The 21,831-nt window shown below is 42.7% G+C and overlaps 1 protein-coding gene across 1 annotated transcript in view; it reads left to right on the top strand.

Moving 5' to 3' along the window:
• Nucleotides 1-17,768, top strand: part of tenm4 (teneurin transmembrane protein 4) — a 359,498-nt gene extending 341,730 nt beyond the window's left edge. Inside the window, 1 exon segment of the mRNA XM_084064566.1 lies at nt 15,003-17,768. Within this exon segment, the coding sequence (XP_083920692.1) occupies nt 15,003-15,761 (759 nt within the window). The 3' untranslated portion in view covers nt 15,762-17,768.
• Nucleotides 17,769-21,831: the final 4,063 nt, after the last annotated feature.

Genomic DNA, 21,831 nt, shown 5'->3' with positions numbered 1-21,831 from the left:
GCCATAGGGTGCAAATTTTAAATTGTGCTACTGTTATCTACTACAAATACTATTACCATTGAGTGATTGCAGTTTCTTCCAGGGGTGAAATGCTCCTTTAAGGAGCTGTCAAAAATTCTCCGAGGGGGACTGCATTTCAGTCTTTGTGAGATGTGTTACTAGACACCTTTACAAACACATTGGTGAAGATTTTTTTTGGTAAGGAATTTATTCCAAGATTTTTTTAATATCCCCTGACTAATATACTTCACATGCATCAGGAGTGTTGAGATGGGCGGTTCTGCAAAGTGTTACTGTACAGCCCGCCATGGTCGATTATACAGGAAATGAAACACTTTGGAATTGACGGATGTTTAGTTTGCCTGTCTTGAAAACCACAGGTCATCTGTGAAGCGCGAAGCCGTAGTAGTCCAGATACCAGCTACGTCCCGCTCGCCAAGGTGCACTGCTACAAAAATGTTCCCGTTTTAATCCCCCGTCTGGGGAACCCGTGTCTCTCGTTCCATAGGGCAGTGGTTCTCAAACTTTTTTCATGTCAAGGACCCCCAAATTGACACTTATTAGCCCGCGGACCCCCATTTGAAAAGATATGCCAGGGACCCCAATAAAAGAAGGTTTATACGGCTTTCTAGCAGTGATTCTCAAACATTTTAATTTTAAGGACACCCAGTTTGATATGTATTAGGGCTACGGACCCCCATTTAATGGCATTTATACCTCTGGGACCCGAATTTATATTATAAAATCAATGTTAATTTAACTCTGAGAGTGTACAAATGGAACCAAATGGACCCGTTAGGGTCCATTTGGTTCCATTTGTACACTCTCAGAGTTACAGAACCATAAGGTTCCATTTGGTTCCTATCCATCATTTAGCTGGGGACCCCCTGGAACAGCCTCAAGTACCCCTGGGGGTCCCCGTACCCCACTTTGAGAACCAATGCCATAGGGAATAGCCGAGCTAACCCCAGGTGCATTCTGCAAAAAAAGAATCACAGTGCTGGATGAATCTAATGGAATTCAAAGGCATTCTCGCTATATTTACATTTCAAATAATTCCTCCATGGGACATGCATGGGAGTAGACGAGATGGAATAAAGTGTATTTGCGGTCGGCTCTCGCAAAAGCCACAGAAATCCGGCGAGATAACATCCTGGCAATTCATCAACACTCGCAAATGCCAGAAAGACATTAATCATCAGACATTTTTAGGCCCTTTGTCAAAATGAATGAATGTTTTTAATAGCCGGGCATATTGCCGCTGGCAAGGCCGTTCACCTTAGGGTTAAATATAACATTAGTGCTTTTTTAAAGCACCGATGCTTAACCTGAACACGATCGGAATGGTAATTCTACCAAAAAGAGGTCAAAATACATGGTGCGAGCGATTTTCCCTGATGGATTATCTGCGGTGTTCTTCACTGCGCACCAGAACTGTCAGCAAATGAATGCCAGACATGAAGAGTTGGGATTTTAGACCGATACGTTTCCTTGTATTTACTTGTAAACCTTTTACAGATGGCTAACGGAACCTTTTCACAGCTGCCAGTTAGCAGTGGCGGAAAAAAAGTACTCAAATGTTTTACTCAAGTAAACGTATTAATACTGCAAAGTACTCTGTTACAAGTAAAATTCTGTAATTCAAAAGTTACTTGAGTAAAAGTACAAAAGTATGGGTATCTGCAAAGTAACTAGTAACTAAAGTTTTCAAATAATTAAAGTGGAGTAAAAGTACAATATTTGCCTCTGAGATGTAGTGGAGTAAAAGTAAAAGTATGGACAATTTGAAATACTCCAGTAAAGTAAAAGTAGCTCAAAATTGCACTTGGTTACTTTCTCCACCACTGCCAGTTAAGTTTCCCTGTATTCACTTGTAAATGTTTTACAGATGGCCAACCAGTAAACCCAGCGGTAAGGTAATCATATTAATAGTGGGTGTGTTTCATTTAGGTGTTAGTCTGTGTGCCAGCATGGTTCAGCTCCTGTACCATTAATGTCATGCTGGCACGCAGGAACACACGCAATTAATGTTATTACCTTCAGCTGTCTTTAACTGTCAAAATGGCTGCTGCTGTGCACGAGGCTTTGAGTATAGTGCCACTGTCAAAGGTTTATTTTACATCTACAAGCCCAGCCTCTCAAGCAGTGGTGGAAAGTAACTAAGTACATTTACTCAAGTACTGCACTTACAGTACAATTTTGAGGTGTTTTTTACTTTAATGGAGTATTTCCAATTTTCAGTACTTTTTCTTCTACTCCACTACACCTCAGAGCCCCATCTCAGAGGCAAATATTGTACTTTTACTCCACTACAATTATTTGACAGCTTTAGTTTACTAGTTACATTTGTAGATTTTGATTATTATTACAAAACATACATTAACCACTAATGCTCTATATATTTTTCGGCTATTTGAAAATAGCAGATCTACAAGCTCACAATGCGTCGCATTGTGAGCTTGTAGATCTGCTATCTGCATAATGAGTAATTTTACTTTTGGTACGTTAAGTACATTTTGATGCCAACTTTTGAACTTTTAATCAAGTGCATTTTTAATTCCGGACTTTTACTTGTAACAAAGTATTTCTACGTGATGGTATTGATGCTTTTACTTAAGTAAAACAATTTAGTGTTTTACCACCACTGCTCTCAAGTGTATATATTCAAGATGAAACTCATGATGGAGCGCAGCTTCTTAATCTAATCTGAATTGAGTCTTTAAATAGAAATTCTAGCCTAGATTTTGAGGTTTTTATACCCACGTTTGCTGGACAGGCATTTCTTCTTCATTACCTCTGGAGTATTTACTGCGAGAGGAAGCCTTGAGATAATTAACTTTGTTTGGCGTGCGGGGAAATAGCAGATCTACCACGCGGGAAATAGCAGATCTACAAGCTCGCACTGTGTCGCAGTGTGACACTCTGCTCGAGCTTGTAGATATTTTTAAGTGTGTGACACCAGCGTGCAGCTGGCAGTATAAATCATTCTCCAGTCTGTATCATTTGTTATCCTGTGTGCAAAACATTCAATGCATATGTATAGGAAATGTATTCTGAAATAATGTCCTTTTCAAGCACAGCACTTTGGGGCCAGGCTGACGCTACACCAGTGTGTACCAATGCAGCCTAATTAAATGTAGAGTCCTTTGAAGCATAAATATAGATCGTAAACTACCGACACACAATATATCTTGAACACTTAGTATTACTTTTTTTGTTGTGTGTGTGTGTGTGTGGAGCGACAAGAGAGAAAACAAAATATATATATATATCTTTTTTTTTTTAAGCGAACATTTGTAACTCAAATCTTTGCTTCTGAGGATTCCACACATGTCTTCTAAATCAGTTCTAAACAGTTTTTTGAAAAAAACTTGCTATAATATCAGTGGTTCTCACACTTCTTTCATGTCAAGGACCCCCCAAAAAGATATGTATTTGACCTCTCACCAGAAGCAAAACATATTTCAGTTAAAAATGTTTGCTTTAAAAAATATATATATTCAAAGATTTGCACACATTTTCAAAAATAGCAGATATACAAGCTTGCATATCTGCTTATTTTTGAACAGCCAAAGAAATATGAAATGACACAGATGCGTTCCTGGTCTTATCTATCTCACACTGCGTGTGCGTGTGCGTGTGCGTGTGTGTGTGTGTGCGTGTGCGTGTGCGTGTGTGTGTGTGTGCGTGTGCGTGTGCGCGTGCGTGTGTGGAGCGACAAGAGAGAAAACGCGGCCCGCCTCTCCATCTCCTTTTCATTTAGGCTCCAATTCCAGACCATTCGCTGTCAGAGAGTCGCACACGAGATTGAAAAATGTGGCGAGGGAGCAGGAGGACAGATGAGCTTTTGCGGTCCACCAGGTTTGATCTCTTTGATCGCGAGCGACGACGCGCCGCGGGGCTGATTGCACCCCGGGCCCGGCCACGCCCACGTGAACGACGCCTTGTCCAGTAGTAGAGTCCCCGGTGTGTGTGTGGCGGGGTGGGGGGGCACGGACGTCACAGGCTCTCAGAAGGTGGGGGGGGGATGGACTTTCGGTTGGACTATACCCCTTACTTTACACTTTGGGCTATTCAAAAATAGCAGATATACAAGCTCATAGCGCGGCACCGAGTGCCGCGCTATGAGCTTGTAGATCTGCTATTTTTGAAAAAAAGCGTGAAAAACATTTGTAACTGTCAACATGTAAACAAATTCTGTATTTTCAAAATGTTGCGTTTTTTGGGCGGATTTTGTTTTGTTTTTTTCGTGTTTTGGTTCATTTATTTCGGGTTTAGGGTTAGGGTTAGGTTATTTAATTCTTATTTTTGCCTGATTTTACCGATGTATTATCAAAAAATATATATATACATATTTTTTTTATTTTTTTTTTAAGTGGGGGGTATGAAATCACGGATCTGTGAGAGTGAGGGTGTCGCGTCGTACGCACAGTGAATGGCCGTGACGCCCCTGGGTGGGGGGGGGGGGGGGGGTTCAGCAAAGTGGAGCAAGCCACATGGGCCGGGCTTATCTGTCCCCTCGGCGCCACCCTCATCCCCTCTCTCTCTCTCTCTCTCTCTCTCTCTCTCACACACGCCACGCCATGCCTGGGGAGGACAGCTGACCGGGGTCACAGCTCTGGCACACGAGTAAACAAACACACCGGGGTGTGGTGTGGTGTGAAGTGTGTCGTCGCCCCCCCCCCCCCCCCCCCCCCCCGGGGCCCGGGGGGCCCTTTTTGATTCTCCTATACTACTGGGTGGCTCAGCCGGGGACAAGCCGGGCCCAGAGCTGTCACAGATCTAGTAGATGGGGGGGGGGTAGATATCGTTGCTGTCGGGGCAGAATCCTCTTATCTCCGTATTCTAACTTTTTGTGTGTTTTTTTTTTTCTTAACCCATTAAGACCTGAGAGACCGATTCTACAAAATGTCCTCTAAATCCTAACAGTTTTTTGAAGAAAAAAAAAACTATGTTTCTATATCAGTGGTTTTCAAACTTTTTCATGTCAAGGACCCCCAAAATGATATGTATTTGGCCGCCGACCCCCATCTCAAAATATTTTGTTCCAGGGACCCCCCAGAAGCAAAGATTTGAGTTACAAATGTTCGCTTTAAAAACATATATATCCAAAGATTTGCACACATTTTCTCGATTTTTCAAAAATAGCAGATCTACAAGCTCGTAGCGCGGCACTCGGTGCCGCGCTATGAGCTTGTAGATCTGCTATTTTTGAATAGCCAAAGTGAAAAATAATGCTTTTTAGCTCAAATCTAAAAATTACACAGATGCGTTCCGGGTCTCAATGGGTTAAATTAACACCCTACTTGATCATACTAGAACGTCACACAAAAGCATAAAAAAGTAACAGATCTACAAGCTCGAGACGCGGCGCGAATCGGCGCGTTTCGAGCTTGTAGATCTACTACTTTTTGCTCTGCCTTTATTTATAGTTAGTATAGAGGAGATGGACAGGAAACAGAGGGAGAGAGAGAGAGAGAGATGGGGAGAGACATGCAGTACTAATAAAGATCGTCGGGAACGGGACTCGAATCCGCAATGCACTGTCAGGCTAAATTAGCGCCTAAGTGCCCGGACCGCTAGTCCATCAGTCCGGGGAGCCAGGTCTGCTTCACTTTTTGATGCTTTTAGAATTTCAATCCTGAAAAAAAAAGCAACAGTTCTTGGACATATGAGGTTTTCCACCCCGACAGAGACAGAGATATAAGGGAGGCTATAGTCACCGTCCACAGCTAACTCGCTCCACCAGTCCGCCGCCCCGTCTCTCTCTCTCTCTCTCTCTCTCTCTGTCTCCTGTGGCCCCGGATCACCCCTTCAGATCGGCGCCGGCCTCAAAAACCTGAATTAGAAAGTGTCACCGGGGGAGGATGAGGGACACGGTTGACGAGGTTCCTCAGGACACCTGACACCCGGTGGCTTTTTCTGTTTTTTATCGCAGCTTGTTTCTCCTGCCTCAGACCCCGTCTCGCTCGGCGCCTCGCTGTGGTTGGCTCACATCCACCCCCCCCACCCCCACCCCCCCCCCCCCCCCCCCCCCCGTGACCGCCCCCCCACCCCCACCCCGGTCCCTTCAATGTTTACTTATTTTTCTTCCCGAGGAGCGGCTCTTGTCAAGTAATATTAGGGCAGGGGATTAATTCTCTCTGAAGGGAATGGCACACTCCGTATATACAAAGCTTTTGGTGCCATGAGGAATTAGAAAGATAGAGAGTACATACCCTAACTAATTCCTCTTTTTTCATATATATATATATATATATATATGGCACAGCTGTCAGGAGTTCGTAGCTTCACTTTCTCTTTTTAAGCCATTCAAACCGGAAAAAACGATTTCTTTGGCTATTTAAAAAATTGCAGATTTACAAGCTCATAGCGCGTCACCGAGTGTAAATCGTGAAAATGTCATGTGCAAATCTTTGAATATATACTTCTTTTTTTTTAAGCGAACATTTGTAACATAAGTCTTTGCTTTTGGGGATTCTACAAATGTCAAAATCGTAACAGTTTTTTGAAAAAAATTATGCTGCTATAATATCAGTGGTTCTCAAACTTTTTCCATGTCAAAGACCACCCAAAATGATATGTATTTGGCCGCGGACCCCCCATCTCAAAATATGTTGTTCCAGAGACCCTCAGAAGCAAAAATGTCGCTTTAAAAATATATATATTTAAAGATGTGCACAAATTTACACCATTTAAAAAAAAATAGCAGCTCGTAGCGCGGCACCGCGAGCTTGTAGATCTGTTATTTTTGAATAGCCAAAGAAATCTAAGATGACACAGATGCTTGCCCGGTCTTAATGGGTTAAATATCATACGTGTCAGGAATGATAAGGGAGACGGTTGCAATTTCTGACAAACACCTCTGTCCATCTCTGGACCGTGTGTGTTTAATACACAGGTCATTCACACGTCGCTAATGCCTGATTTATAGTTGGAATGGAAGGCGCGTCACACACTGAAAATAACTCTGTTGTCGGGCAGAAACCTCGTATCTCCATATTTTAAGAGATAAGAGAGATATTTTGTGTTTCTTTTCGTAAATGAACGCCCTACACCGTCACACAAAAGCATGGAAAGCAGCAGGTCCACAAGCTCGAAACGCGACGTGTTTTTTGAGCTTGTTGATCTGCAACTTTTTGATACTTTTGCATTTGAATCCTGAAAGGTGACCGTTTTTGGATTCCACCCGACATATTAGACCATAATGTTTGCAGATCTGATATGTTCAGCGTGTGACACTGGCATCCCACTAAAGTATAGATCAGGCTTTATTTGCCATTACTTTTTTTTGCCAGTGCATTTGGGAAAAGTGTTGGCATAACAAGTATGGGTTAACCCATTAAGACCTGGAACGCATCGGTGTCATTTTTTGATTTGAGCTAAAAAGCTGTATTTTACACTTTGGCTATTCAAAAATAGCAGATCTACAAGCTCATAGCGCGGCACCGAGTGCCGCGCTACGAGCTTGTAGATCTGCTATTTATTTTTTTTATTTAGAAAATGTGTGCAAATTAATTAATTTATATTCTTTTAAAGCGAACATTTTTAACTCAAATCTTTGCTCCTGGGGGGTCCCTGGAACAAAATATTTTGAGATGGGGGTCGGCGGGCAAATACATGTCATTTTGGGGGTCCTTGAGATGAAAAAGATTGAGCACCACTGATATAGAAACATAGGTTTTTCAGAAAACTGTTAGGATTTAGAAGACATTAGTGAGAATCGGCCTCAGGTCTTAATAATGGGTTCATGTAATCAAAACAGCTACAGGTTGTATTTCTCCTCTTGTATAGTGTTATAATGAAGCCATGGGGGATTTCAGCTTATTTTCCCCCTTTAAAAATGTACCCGCCGGGAAGAATTAAAGTGGCAGTTTGCACCATATTGAACCCAAGAGCGGGTTGTCTGTCAGCCATTGTTGAACATTTGCATTTACAGTATGTGAGCCCTATAGTACTATGAGGGGAATGCACAATCACTGGGGCTGCATTCAGGTGTGACGGTATTCAAAACAGAGAGGGAAATAACCCGTTCAATCCGGGGAACGCATCTCTGTCATTTTTAGATCTCTTTAGCTATTCAAAAATAGCAGATCTACAAGCTGTCTGCTGTTTTTGAAAAATCGTGTTTTTTTTTTGCAAATCATTGAATAGCCTATTTTTTATTTTTTTTAAAGCGAACATTTGTAACTCAAACCTTTGCTTCTGGGGGGTCCCTGGAACAAAAATATTTTACAAATGTTCGCTTTAAAATATATATTTTCAAAGATTTGTGCAAATTTTCACGATTTTTAAAGATTGATATTTTTTTTGGGGGGGGGGGGGATTTTATGCCTTTTTATTTGACAGGACAGTAGGCTGACAGGAAATGGGGAGAGAGAAGGGGAGTGACACGCAGCAAAGGCCGTCGGGATCGGGAGTCGAACCCGCGACACGCTGTCAGGCTACATTGAGGCTAGGTGCCTGGACCGCTATACGGCAGCGGTCCAGGCCAACGATTTTTTTTAAAATAGCAGATCTACAAGCTCGTAGCGCGGCACTCGGTGCCGCGCTACGAGCTTGTAGATCTGCTATTTTTGAATAGCCCAAGACATCTAAAATGACAGAGATGCGTTCCCCTAGGATTGAATGGGATACACACGGGCAGAGGGCCTGGTTTTACAATGCCGCTATAAACAGTGTAAAAGGTGCAGGATTTCTCTCTCACAGAAGTTCTTTTGATGATCGGCACCCATTATGTATGACCAGTGCTCCACATCTGTCTAAAATAAAATGAAAGTAGTGGAGGTACGCGTGTGTGTGTGTGTGTGTGTGTGTGTGTGTGTGTGTGTGTGTGCGTGTGTGTGTGTGTGTGTGTGTGTGTGTGTGTGTGTGTGTGTGTGTGTGTGTGTGTGTGTGTGTGTATGTGCGCGTGTGTGTGGCCTACTGACCGTGTGCACAAGGAGTCTGACACTGACCAGTGCAGCGGCTTGTCAGATTAGATCCAGACAGACAGACCCTTTACTGGGTTTCCAGGGGATCGCCAGCAAAATTAGTTAAAGACGGGGTGCCGTGATTTTCAGTGATCCCCCCCCCAAACATAATCATCAGGTATTATGGTTAAACTAGGAGGAAGATTTTTTTCAAAAAAGTGTACAGAAAGTGTTAAAATTATGTTTTTATGTGGACACGCCTCCAGTTCATTAAGTATACCTGGTTCTCACCTTAGCACCTCCTCCACCACCTTAGCACCACCCACCTGTCCTAGTACCTCCTCCTGCTCATGCCCACACCTTTTGTGTTATGATAATGAGGGGGAGGGTATATTTTACTGTGTCATTAAATGGCTGTTTTTCCAGGGCCATCTATTAGAGAGTTACGCCAACTCCGTTCACTTCTTCGGGCCAGGTCTTCCACATACACATACATTGGCGAATAGTGACAAATCCCTAAACCGGAAGTTCATGGAATGCATTGAAGTCGACGGCTCCTTGTCACTAATTCCAGCTACATGAACCACGTGACCGACGCTGTTTCTGACCCCTCATTGGCGCAACTCTATAATAGAAGGCTCTGTGTTTTTCTATTGGCACGTTTGACCCTCAAGGTTTCAGCCTCCAGGAAGAAACTCAAAATAGTCAGAGGCTTAATGAAGTTCTATCAACCTCATAGACAAATAGACCAAAAAAAAACAATAAATCGCTCGATTTTTTTGTTTTTGTTTTGTTTTTTTCACCTCGCCACAGACCTCGCTAAATACCTTATGATGGCGTGTTCAACTGTTTGTAGACACACATGGTAGTTGTGTGAGTGGCCCAGAGAAGACATTTTCAATGGGCGACATTCCATTTAGCAGTAGTAGCAGTTTCTAAAACCCGAGATAATGGCGATTTAGCGGAAGCTTTAGAGCGGCGGCAGATGGGAACGAAAATCTTCGATTGACGTCATTTCCGTATCCGGGTGTGCTACAATGAAATGTGTCACTGCGAGAGAGTGCTACAATGAAATGTGTCACTGCGAGAGAGAAAAAAAAAATACCACTTCGCGTAGGCTATGCGATCGGCACGCTGCGGCTTTATTTAGGTTCGCGTAGATCTACGAGATTGGCATGCAATAGCATCACAATTAGTTTAACAAATAGAAACCTACTGTGTATACATCGGCTATTTGAAAATAGCAAATCTACAAGCTCACAGCGAATTTGGAATATTTCGGAAATATTTTAAAAACATAAATCCTGTATATGGGGGTCCCTGGCACAACATATTTTCTGTCTGGGATCGCAGCTAAAGTTGTATTATTTTGGGGTCCTTGACATGAAGAAGCTCGAGAACCCACCAGTCTAGATTGGCTCGCCTCTGAAGAGCCACACTTTCAAAAAGTTACAAACTGGCAACTTGTTTGCAACATATGTGGACACATTAGACCATTTTTCCTTCAAAGGTTTTTTTTGTTCTGTTCGGTACAAAATGCCAATTTTTGCCAAGCACATCATGACTCATCCTCATTTGGCGGAACATATTGGAGAGGGTTGGCTCATGCTCCAGAGTCACAACTCCAAATGTATGAAGTGTTAACCCATTAAGACCGGGAATGCATCTGCGTGTCGTTTTAAGATTTCTCTTGGATATTCAGCGCTGAAAAATCTTGAAAATTTGTGCTAATCTTTGAATAATATATGTTTTTAAAGCGAACATTTGCAACTCAAATCTTTGCTTTTGGGGATTCTACAAATGTCTTCTAAATCCTAACAGTTTTCTGAAAAAGCGTATGTTGCTATAGTATCAGTGGTTCTCAAACCTTTTCATGTCAAGGACCCCCAACATTATAAGTACAGTATTTGGCCACGATCCCCATCTCAAAATATGTTGTTCCAGGGACCCCCCCCCCCCCCCCCCCCCCCCGAGAAGCAAAGATTTGAGTTACAAATGTTCCCTTTAAAAATATATACTCAAATATTTGCACAAAATGTTCAAGATGTTTCAAAAATAGCAGATCTACAAGCTCATAGCGCGGCACTCGGTGCCGCGCTATGAGCTTGTAGATCTGCTATTTTTTATTAGCCAAAGTATAAAATATGGATAGCGTGGTTATACACCGATGTGTTCCCGATTTCAATGGGTTAATGAAGTAACATGAATCCCTGTATCAGAAAAAAAGGACACTCTGAGGACACTGCTGAGAGCGCTATCATAGAACATACAGTACGTACCGTGATGAGGATGCCACATTCAGGCTAGATATATCACACAGGAGAGGAAGCCAAGAGTTTAGCAACAGGAACCCTTTGATAGATGGCTTGAGGGATAAAGTTTGGAGGCGGAAAACATTATTCACTAATGGCTGCTTTGCACTGGCTCTCCCTGTGCCATTAGAGTTGACTTCAAAGTCCTTCTACATGGTGTTTTTAAACCACATGAAGCCTAGCGTCACGATTCTGAGGTGAAAATAGCCAATTGTACGAGCTCATTATTTGGGGGAAAGTTGTATCACAAACAAAGGAATGTATTTCGGTTTTGAAGCCACGTTTTTTTTGTTTTGTTTGTTTTTTCAACAGTAAAGAGGGGGAATGAAAAATATGTATGAAATAAAATACAGCTGCAAACCAAGTTGTCCAATACATGATACAGAAAATAATAAAATGCTTCAAACAAACTACAGCACCACTCTCATCACACCCAGTGAATTTACAGCTTCCCATGTCAACCATACTGTATAAGAACTTATACAGAAAACAAGATATGACATATTGTCTTATTATACCAGGTTGCTAATTTCTCTGACTAAACATGGCAACGTTTTTAGATCCCATATGGTTACTTATTTCTCTCACTAAACATGGCAACGTTTAGATCCCATATTCTGAGAGGATGTTGAGCAACAGCGCCACTTACCATAGAGTTACATACAGTCACAGATATAGAAACCTAGATACCTCATTGGCCTCTGCAGTTCATTGGAGCGACGTGCTTGGTATGGTGGCCACTAATATTTCCGGGGGGACGGGCACTGGTCAATCACAGCGCGTTGACTATTGGCCAATCACAGCGCGTCTTTTCCAGGACTTGTCAGAATCTAGTTGTCCCGCCCCCACCCTCCTCTGATTGGCCTACTGAACGCCCCCTTCTGTGACGCACACGGAAGTTTCCAGCTTGCCCCCCAGAAGCGGAAGTGCGTCCGAGATGCACGCGCTTCAGAGCCAGAGGAGGCGTCTACCTTTATATGTCTATGCATACAGTGGCCGAACACAGTGCATGGTGGGTCTTCTTTAGATCCCATATTCTGAGAGGACAATGAGCCCTCATTGGCTAAAGGACCAGCCAATGAGGAAAAAGTGACGCAAAAGTCAGGACTAGCAAGTGTAGAAGTAGGCCAGGTGTTGCAACCTGGTAAAAATTACACATCTCACATTGTGCATAATTCTGCAAGCTCAAAAAGTTTTGATTGTAGATCTGCTATTTAGTTTTTGCGTGACACTGGCACAAAAAAAAAATCATAAATGGAAATAAGCGATTTCTGCCCGCCAGCAACACTATGTAATATTCAACTTGATATGAAGATGAGGTATTGCCAATGCCGACCTGCTGGTTCTCAGCAAACATGCGCAGCTGTCTCTCATTCACAAGCACAGCAAGAGATGGCACAGTGAGTGTCACAGCGCTGCCTCCATTAAGTCCCGCTGCCCCGCTGTGTGCTTGTGTGTTGTTTATAAATAGGATATACGGCTTACACGCAGTACCATGTTCCTGTCAGGGCTGACGTGGCGGCTCTGTGTGTCCATCCAGCTCTGTTTGAGCAGAGCACATGCCTTGGACAAGTCAGCAGGGATTTTGTTTAGGAGAGCGAGCGTGTTTGTTTGTTTGTTTGTTTGATTGATTGATTGATTGAATACTTTATTAGTAAACAGCACAAGTTACAGTCAGACATTAAGGCTACAATTATAACACAAATCATCAACCTAGTTTCAAACACAATAATACATATCATCAACCAATACAAAACACTTTATGTACAAAAAGGAAAATGGCGGCAGTGAATGACACCTCCTTTCAATGGGAAAAATGCATTTTCCTCCCCTTGTGGTCTCCTTGATAGATGTTTTTTCAGGCCTGTTTTGAAATTGTACAGTACTAGAAGTTCGGGCCGCTACGCGGCCCGAACGTCTAGCGTGACGCGTCGTTCACTTTGCAGTGCCACCTTACAGGCACCTCACAGTGTGAGAGAGAGTTTTGTGCTCTCCTAAATCCACGGCAGGCTTTGAAAGTACCCACTTCAGAAAGAGGTGACGTGCATCACCTCTCCAATGACCAAAACCCACTATGGAAGCCGTCGAACTGGTGCGATCTGACGGCATCCTAGAATTTATAGGTAGGATGTGATGTCATGCGTGATGTCATGCTGTCGTGAGATTACGTCACACTGGCGTGATGTCAGATTACGTCACACTGGCCACATACAACGTTCGTACATACTGACAACCGACATGGCGCAGGATTCAAATTGTATACATGCACATTTTCATGTGTAGTCCCCAACATAAAAACAACATATAAAAAATAATACATCAATGCAATCAGACACCATAAATAATACAAATAAATCACAAAAACTGGGTTACAGGATTGATGTTCTGGTTTAAAAGCAGTGAAAGTTGGACAGTCTCTAGCGATAGTTGGTCGATTGTTCCACAACAAACTTCCCTGCACTGACAGGACTAGGAACTCGGAATTGAAATTCTGCATGTGAAAAAAAATCTTCCTTTCTTTCTTTCTTTCTTTCTTTCTTTTTCTTCGCCACTCCTTCGTTACACGGCTGTACTGAGCTGAGCGCCCTTTTCGGTAGAAGAGGTTCAGTATGAATATGTGTACCGTTGCAACCCTAAAAGGAGCGGAACAAGTACAGAGCCCCTAGGGGACCCGGGTCAATGAAGTATTTAGGGTTTGAGTGGTTAAGTACTAAACGGGCTGGGTACTGGGTCACTGACAACACATACATACACCATATGCACCCAAGAGCACTCCGGTCTTCTGCTGCTGGATTACTTGAAAACTCGAGAAGAACATGATGCTGCTGATGTATTAATTATGCCCATGATCTGTGGAATACATTACCTCAAGAAATCAGAGAGGCAAACTCAGAAAAACACCTTTAAGCATCAGTTGAAACCCCCTCTCTTCAATATAGGTTTCTTACCTTATAAGATGATTTTATTATATTGAACAATAATCTTTTAGTTGTGTTTATCTATTGTACTGTAATCTACTGAACTTTTCATAATGTAGGATCCCTTTGTTTCTCCTGAAGTGTATTTCTTGCTCAGAGTGCAACCACAACAGCAGGGCTGCCAAGTTTCAGGAAAATCTAGGAGTGAGAGCGTTTTTTTCCCCCCCTTTTATTTCCGATTTTTATTACTTTAATTCGGTTAATTTGGTACAAAAAAATGTACTCCATGAAGTGTAGATAGTGGCAAAAAGGAAACGTCGCAGCCGACGGGCGCATAGAACGCATGGATGCATATTTATAGCAGAAAGAGTTCACATTTAACTATAGCCGTACTCATTCAATTCTGAACCGATTCTTAAAATTCTATATTAGCTGTGAAGGGTCTTCTTTCATGTGTATCAGTCATGATTGTTTTGCCATCAAACAATATCAAGCAAAAAGGAAACATCGACGGGTCCTTCTTCTCTCCAGTCCATCCCATCGCGCAGCGCACCTCTCCAAATGGAACCGTCGTCCTAAAACACACTCGCCCCGGGTGTAATCCGGCGGCCACGGTCCGCAAAAAAAATGGGGCAGTGTGTTTTAGGACGAGCGTTCCGCTTTCCACCCGGTTGCTGTTTTTTGTTTTTTTTTGCTGTGAGAGGGGGAAAAAAGTGTGTGAAATGGCAAGTGTGGCGTGAGGTGTGTGAATAGGTTAAATTGCGTGACTCTCACTCGCAAAGGGTGAGACTTGGCAGCTCTGCAGAGCAGCCATGTGATCATTGTGACTAACATGTGTGTGTTGTGTGTGTGTGTTGCAGTCGGTGCTGGGCGTGCAGTGCGAGGTCCAGAGGCAGCTGAAGGCCTTCGTGAAGCTGGAGCGCTTCGGGCAGATCTACCGGGCCAAGAGCGCCGGCTGTCCGCAGCCCGAGGGCAACACGCTCTTCGCCTCCGGCGGGTCCATCTTCGGGAAGGGCGTGAAGTTCGCCATCCGCGACGGCCGCATCAGCACGGACATCATCAGCTCGGCCAACGAGGACGGGCGGCGCATGGCCGCCGTCCTCAACGACGCCTTCTACCTGGAGGACCTCCACTTCACCATCGGCGGCATGGACGCCCACTACTTTGTCAAGCTGGGCTCCGTGGAGGGGGACCTGGCCCTCATCGGCATGACGGTGGGGCGCCGCACGCTGGAGACCGGCGTCAACGTGACGGTGACTCAGGTCAACGCCGTCCTCAACGGCAGGACTAGGCGCATCACCGACATCCAGCTGCAGTACGGCTCGCTGTGCCTCAACGCGCGCTACGGCAGCACCGTGGACGAGGAGAAGGCCCGCGTGCTGGAGCTGGCCCGGCAGAGGGCCGTGGCGCAGGCCTGGTCGCGCGAGCGGCAGAGACTGCGGGACGGAGAGGAGGGCTCGCGCACCTGGACCGAAGGAGAGAAGCAGCAACTGCTGGGCTCGGGGAGAGTCCAGGGCTACGACGGCTACTATGTGGTGTCGGTGGACCAGTACCCGGAGCTGGCGGACAGCGTGAACAACATTCACTTCATGAGACAGAGCGAAATGGGCCGAAGGTGACATGAACATGAGGCCCCGCGGTGAATCGGACTACAACACATAGATAGGACAGAAGACATTCTTGCCAAAGACAGTTGCGTACATGACCACTTAATTTGTTTTGTTCTTTTTGACTGTGCTCAACTTGTTTTGTTTTTTTAAAATATACTGTTAAAAAAAATCGAAAAAAAGAGGAAAAAAACAAAGAGAAAATCTGTGGTTACATTCCGTTGCACTGTATTAACGGAAGAGTGACCTTGTCCTTTTTAAAAGACTCTTTAACAGTCTTTGCCCTCCAAGTGCGGCTGCTAGAGGATGAACATATTGCGATGTCTGTGACTTACGTTGGTGACTCCTGTTCTTTCCCTCGTCCCGGTGGGTGATTCTGTTCAGAGGAGTCCCGGAGGAGCGTTGGTCAAGCGTTATTCGTCCACTGGCGCCACTCCGCTGCCAGACGAGTACATTGTGACTCTACAAGCTTGCTCCATTCTGCCTTTTTGCTTCGCCTCAGCCAAGGAGATTCCTTCTCGTTAACGTTTCTTTTCTTCTACTTGAAAAACAGTCGTAACCCCGGTCGTCGATTAGATAATGGACAGAAATCCTCCGTTGGCTGTACAACCCCGGCCATCAATGTCCCACTGAACTTGTCTAAGCACCTTCATTTGCGTGATGTCTTGTTTGACGTGTTTTTATTTAATTTTTTTAATTTCATTTCGAAGTGAAAGCTTGATGCTCTGTGGTCTTAGTATGGAAGGCTTTGGTGCACCATGACTGTGCATGTTGACTGCCTTCTGTACAAACTAAAAATACAAACTAAAAACTCCTTTAATCAAGCTGAAATTGTAAGGTGAAGCCAACAAAGGGATTTTGAGGTCACATGTTATTTTACTTTGTGTCTGTTTGTTATTATTTTCGCCATGAATCTGTTTCGTGAGAGGGAAAAAAGGACGCTGTAACACAAATCTGCTCTCTGCTTCTTATTTGACTGTGGTCAAACAACCTGATTATGACGATAGAGCCAACCCTGTAAGAAAATACTGTGGAAACAATGTCTGTATTAAACGACAAAAAAGGTATTTTATGGGAATGATTTTGAACTACCTTTTAGTTTTGTTTTATAAATAGCTATATGAAATAACAGTATAACAAATGTGAATTTTAAAAAAAGAAAAGAAATGTGAACTATTGTCCCTTTTATCGTTAATTGTTGTACTTGAACAATACTTAAGGGTGTGTCGACACATGGAATAAACTATTGAAAGGTGGTTTAGTTCAAATCAACTATTGTGTTTTTCATTAGCGGAAGGACTACATTTTACCGATCCATGGCAGTCAAGCAATGTATGGGGAATATAACAGATGGCAGTGTTTCTTTTATCAATTTCCTCAGTATTACCCACATAATACAATCAAATAATTTGTTTGGATGAAAGGATGTTCAAAGTGAGGGTGCAAAAAGGGGTTCTGAAGAAGCATTACTAGAAACCTACTGATGGTAGCATGCTGTGGTCGACAGTGGTGGACAAAGTACTCAACCCCAGTACTATATAAGTATAGATACTGTACTCCTGGTCAAATATTACTCAACTACAAGTAGTTTCTCTGTTAAATGTGTACTTGAGTTAAAGTACTGGAGTACTTGCCTTTAAAAAAATACTTAAGTTATTCAAAAGTGTACGCATTTTTACGCATTACTGTATTGAAATGTAGACATTTTCCCAACAAATTCAAATATTTTCCATTCATAAAAAAATATATAACAATAATAGTAAAAATAGCAGATCTACAAGCTCACAACGCATACTGGCTAATATACGTTGTCAGCGTACATTGTCAGCGTGTGGATGGGCTGTTTTCCACTATATTCTAAATAGGGCTTACATTCATGTACCTTTTCCCTTCCTAGAAATGTAGCGGAGTCGGAAGTCACAATTACCCAGAAATACAAATACGCAAGTAGCAGATTAAAATAATCATACTTAAGTACATTACTCAAGTAAATGTACTTTGTTACAGTCCACCGCTGCCTGGTAGCGATGCAGTGTGTCGAGCTAAAACCGTTAATATAGCCTTTGCCCCGAGGGCTGCTCTGGGGTCAGCCTCTAAAGTGCTCTCATTCTCCAGGATAGTAGGGCTTCCTCCATTGGGTCTCGTGGCTGGTGGCTGACATGCATTAGACCTGCAGGTATGTTACTTCCAGCTCACAGACTGACAAAAGGTCACAGTAGATACATGCCAACCTTGGAAATAAAGCCTCGTGGACATAATTACCGTCGGGTCCCTCAGATACCGGCCGCCCTCCCACGCGTCTCCTGTTCTCCTCAGAGGGGTCGTTAGTTACGTACCTCGCAAAAGGACAACTTTAGCTCGTGGTGAAAATGTCATTCTCTGGGAAAATGCAGAATTGAGACGCGTCAGAACTATTTTGGAAACGGTGTCATTGATTTGACTCCAGGTACATTCTTTGATCTATGCCGAGCTAACTGCACACGGCAGGACTTTCTTGTCGACGTTTCTTTTTTTTTTTCTCTCTCTCTTTTTCCCCATCAGACCCTGGAGTGTGTGTGTCGGGGGACACGGGGAAGCATGATTGAAATGTCTCGAATCTGTTAGAAAAGTAAAGCGTTTTACGGATCACGTTTTATTTCTTCTGCGGTCGGTTGAGACGCTGACATTATGTTTCCCCCCGAAAAAAACTACATTATGGATGTTCAACATTATTATGAATGAAGGATATTTGCATTGTGGAAATATTGCACTGAGAACTGTTGTGTCATAAGACTGTATCTTTTTCTAAAGTTTCAGACTCATTTTTGAGTTTCTGTTTGTTCTCAACACTGTGTTTTTAGCGCTTCTCTTGGACCCTTGTAAATATAAGACATTGAAACGAGCTGTAAATAAACATGCAAATGTAGATACCTCTTAGAGCTACATCAGTGACCCTGTGTAGTCTTAAGGTAGAACAAAACTAAAAAATAAAGGGAATATTTTGTGTTTAAAATGTATGTGTTTTGTCGGCTACAGGAAAACAAAATGATGTCTCCTTCTACACTTGCATTAATTGCAGTGGTGGAAAGTAACTAAGTACATTTACTTAAGTACTGTACTTAAGTACAATTTTGAGGTATTTGTACTTTACTTGAGTATTTCCAATTTCCAATACTTTTACTTCTACTCCACTACATCTCAGAGGCAAATATTGTACTTTTACTCAACTACATTTACTTGAAAACTTTAGGTACTAGTTACTTTTCAGATTTAAATTATGATATGATGAAACATACATTAACCACTTTAAACCTATTTTATACATAGGCAATTTGAAAATAGCAGATCTACAAGCTCACAACGCGCCGCATCGCGACGCGTTGTGAGCTTTTAGATCGGCTATTTTCAAATATTTAGTACTTTTACTTTTGATACTTTAAGTACATTTTGATTCCAATACTTTTGTACTTTTACTCAAGTACATTTTTAATTCTGGACTTTTACTTGTAACAGAGTATTTTTATATTGCAGTATTGATACTTTTACTTGAGTAAAGAATTTGAGTACTTTTTCCACCACTGATTAATTGTAACCCACGTCACCAAAATGGCTTGATGTCACTTAAAACACACTTTGGCTTGATGGCGCCATGGAAAATAGGATATTAGTGTTCTGCTTTCTAGTTATGTGTACAGTATCAGTGTGAAATGTCACTTACCGCATAAGCCTGTTTACCTGCTTTTGGCATTTATGGGAAATACAAAGCCCACGTTCCCTATTTCCACTTTATGCTAGAGTATGCTTTCTGTATAAGCTATTACAGTATTCCTCACAAAGAAAACAACTTTCAGGACAAAGGTGGGTGCTTCTGTCAGGATTCAATGCAACGCATTACGATCTTGCAGATCAGCTGTTTGTTGTTTATGGGGAACAGGAGGGGGGGGGGGCAAGTATAGACCCCCTGGGGGAACCCCGGTATAATGCGCTTAAGTGGTTAACTTGCGTTTTCTTCAAAAAATGGGACAGTAAGAAGTAAAGAATGGAATTGGGTGACCTGAATTGGGGGGGGGATCTGTGTTAGCGGGGAGAGGGTCTCCATGGATGCTATGTGCCCATGGGCCTCCCTCACCCCTTATCCGTCCCTGTGCGGTTTAACTGCTGCCCCCGTGCCATTGGGCCTTTATATGAAGATTAACTATGAACTAACGCTACAGCAGTAATGCAGTAAAGTAATAAATGTACCATCATGTGTGCGGTTGCCATGGCCGGGCTTCTATTACACTACTGCACCACCTGTAATAGACCCCCACCTGTCTAGAATAGAACACCGTATTAAACAGGGTGAGCATCTGATAGTTCGCTAGAACGTATGAGCACAGTAATCATAGCCTAAAAGGCCTTTATACAGCATTGTGGGGTTCGGGGACCCCCTGGGGTCCTTGGAGAGGTTCCAGGGGGTCCCCAGGAAAATATTATACCGTGACTATTTAAAAATAGCAGATGTTCAAGCTCCCAGCGTGCAGTGAGCTTGTACATCTGCTATTTTTGTGTTGTGTTTGAAAAATATAAAAATAATTTAGATTTCTTTTTAACACACATTTTCTCTTCTGGCACAAAACATTTTCCGATGGGGGTCCGCGGACAAATACATAATAATTTAGGGGTCCTTGGCACAAAAAGGTTTGAGAACCACTGCTTTACAGTAAGTACGTGAATGTTTTGCCGCACAGCGTGTTCTGAGATAAATGATGCTCAAGTCACACTGCAGGCGATCTGGGAACCCATTGGCAGAAATATTATAAATACATTTCCTTTGAGTTTGCCTCTGGGGGCACCGTCCAATTATGGGAACTCATCAGGAACAAGCTTCATCCCAGCAACATATGGGAACCTGTAGGAGTAGGAGTACAGCGCGTAAAAGTACTGTATTGGTATCAAAATGTACTTTAAAGTACCAAAAGTAGGAAGTACTCATTATGCAGAATGTCCCATTTCACAAGTTTTCAGATGTATAAAATGTATACAAATCTTTTGAAAATGGCAGATATACTCTAGCTGAAGGTCACAATGCGTCAAATCGCGTACTAGTAACTTACGTTTTCAAAGAATTGTAGTTGAGTATTAAGTATAATATTTGCCTCTGAGATGTAGTGGGGTAGAAGTAAAAGTACAGAAATTTGGAAATACTCCAGTAAAGTAAAAATACCTCAAAAGTTGTACTGTGCAAATAAAAAAAAAAAGATTTTTAGCAGCCTCTGCTGATCATTACCGTCACTGCAGGCTGTTTGTTTATTACTGCGTTACCAAGAATTCCATTCGTTTTCACCGGAAGACGGAAGTGTTTCAAAAAGCGTTATTTTAATTGTTTTATACGATCTGTGGATCGTTTCTCTTAGCCAGTGGAGCTTTAGTTACCGTGAGCTGTGTTTTCTTTTTCTGTTTTTTTTTCGTTCTTCAAATCATACAATCTCTTAAAATCAGCGTGAGTTTCCTTTTGTTATTAGCGCGGTAGTTCCTGGCCAAACAGGAAACCGGTGCAGTAGTTCCTGGCCAAACAGGAAACCGGTGCATTTCCGCTTCCATTTTCCGGCGAGATGACGTCATTATCGCGGGAACGTCAACCCCGACCCCGTTCAATAGAAAATATATAAATAAAAGGCTTTCGGGGGTGAAATTCATGGAGTGGGTGTTGTGAAACATTTGCCACTCAAAAGATATACAATTTAACTTTAGTTTTATTGAAAAAGTTACCTAGCATTACTTTAAGTACAGTATTTTAGTAAATGTACTTTACACCACTGGTAGTCTTGCGTTACCAGACTGTTGCCTCCCACAATTTTCAAATGCTTCCGGTCATACGAATGCGCAGATCAATCATCATGATATACGTTTTGGTAAATTATGGTCCCATTTATTTTAAAATTGACGATATGCTCTAGGAAGGCGGGATGATTTGATTGACAAGCTACACAACCAATAGCATTCATTCCCTGCCCCCGCCTTTGATTGACAAGCTACCCAAACAATACTGGTCTGTTTGCATTCTGCAGGATATGACGCGATATGACACGATATTGAAAGATGGCGGATTTGAAATTCCTGA

The sequence above is a fragment of the Gymnoscopelus microlampas genome, assembly GCF_963454915.1.
Source record: "Gymnoscopelus microlampas genome assembly, chromosome: 8".
NCBI lineage: Eukaryota > Metazoa > Chordata > Actinopteri > Myctophiformes > Myctophidae > Gymnoscopelus > Gymnoscopelus microlampas.
Note: the sequence above shows the minus strand (reverse complement) of the source record. Positions and strands in the feature narration are given on the sequence as shown.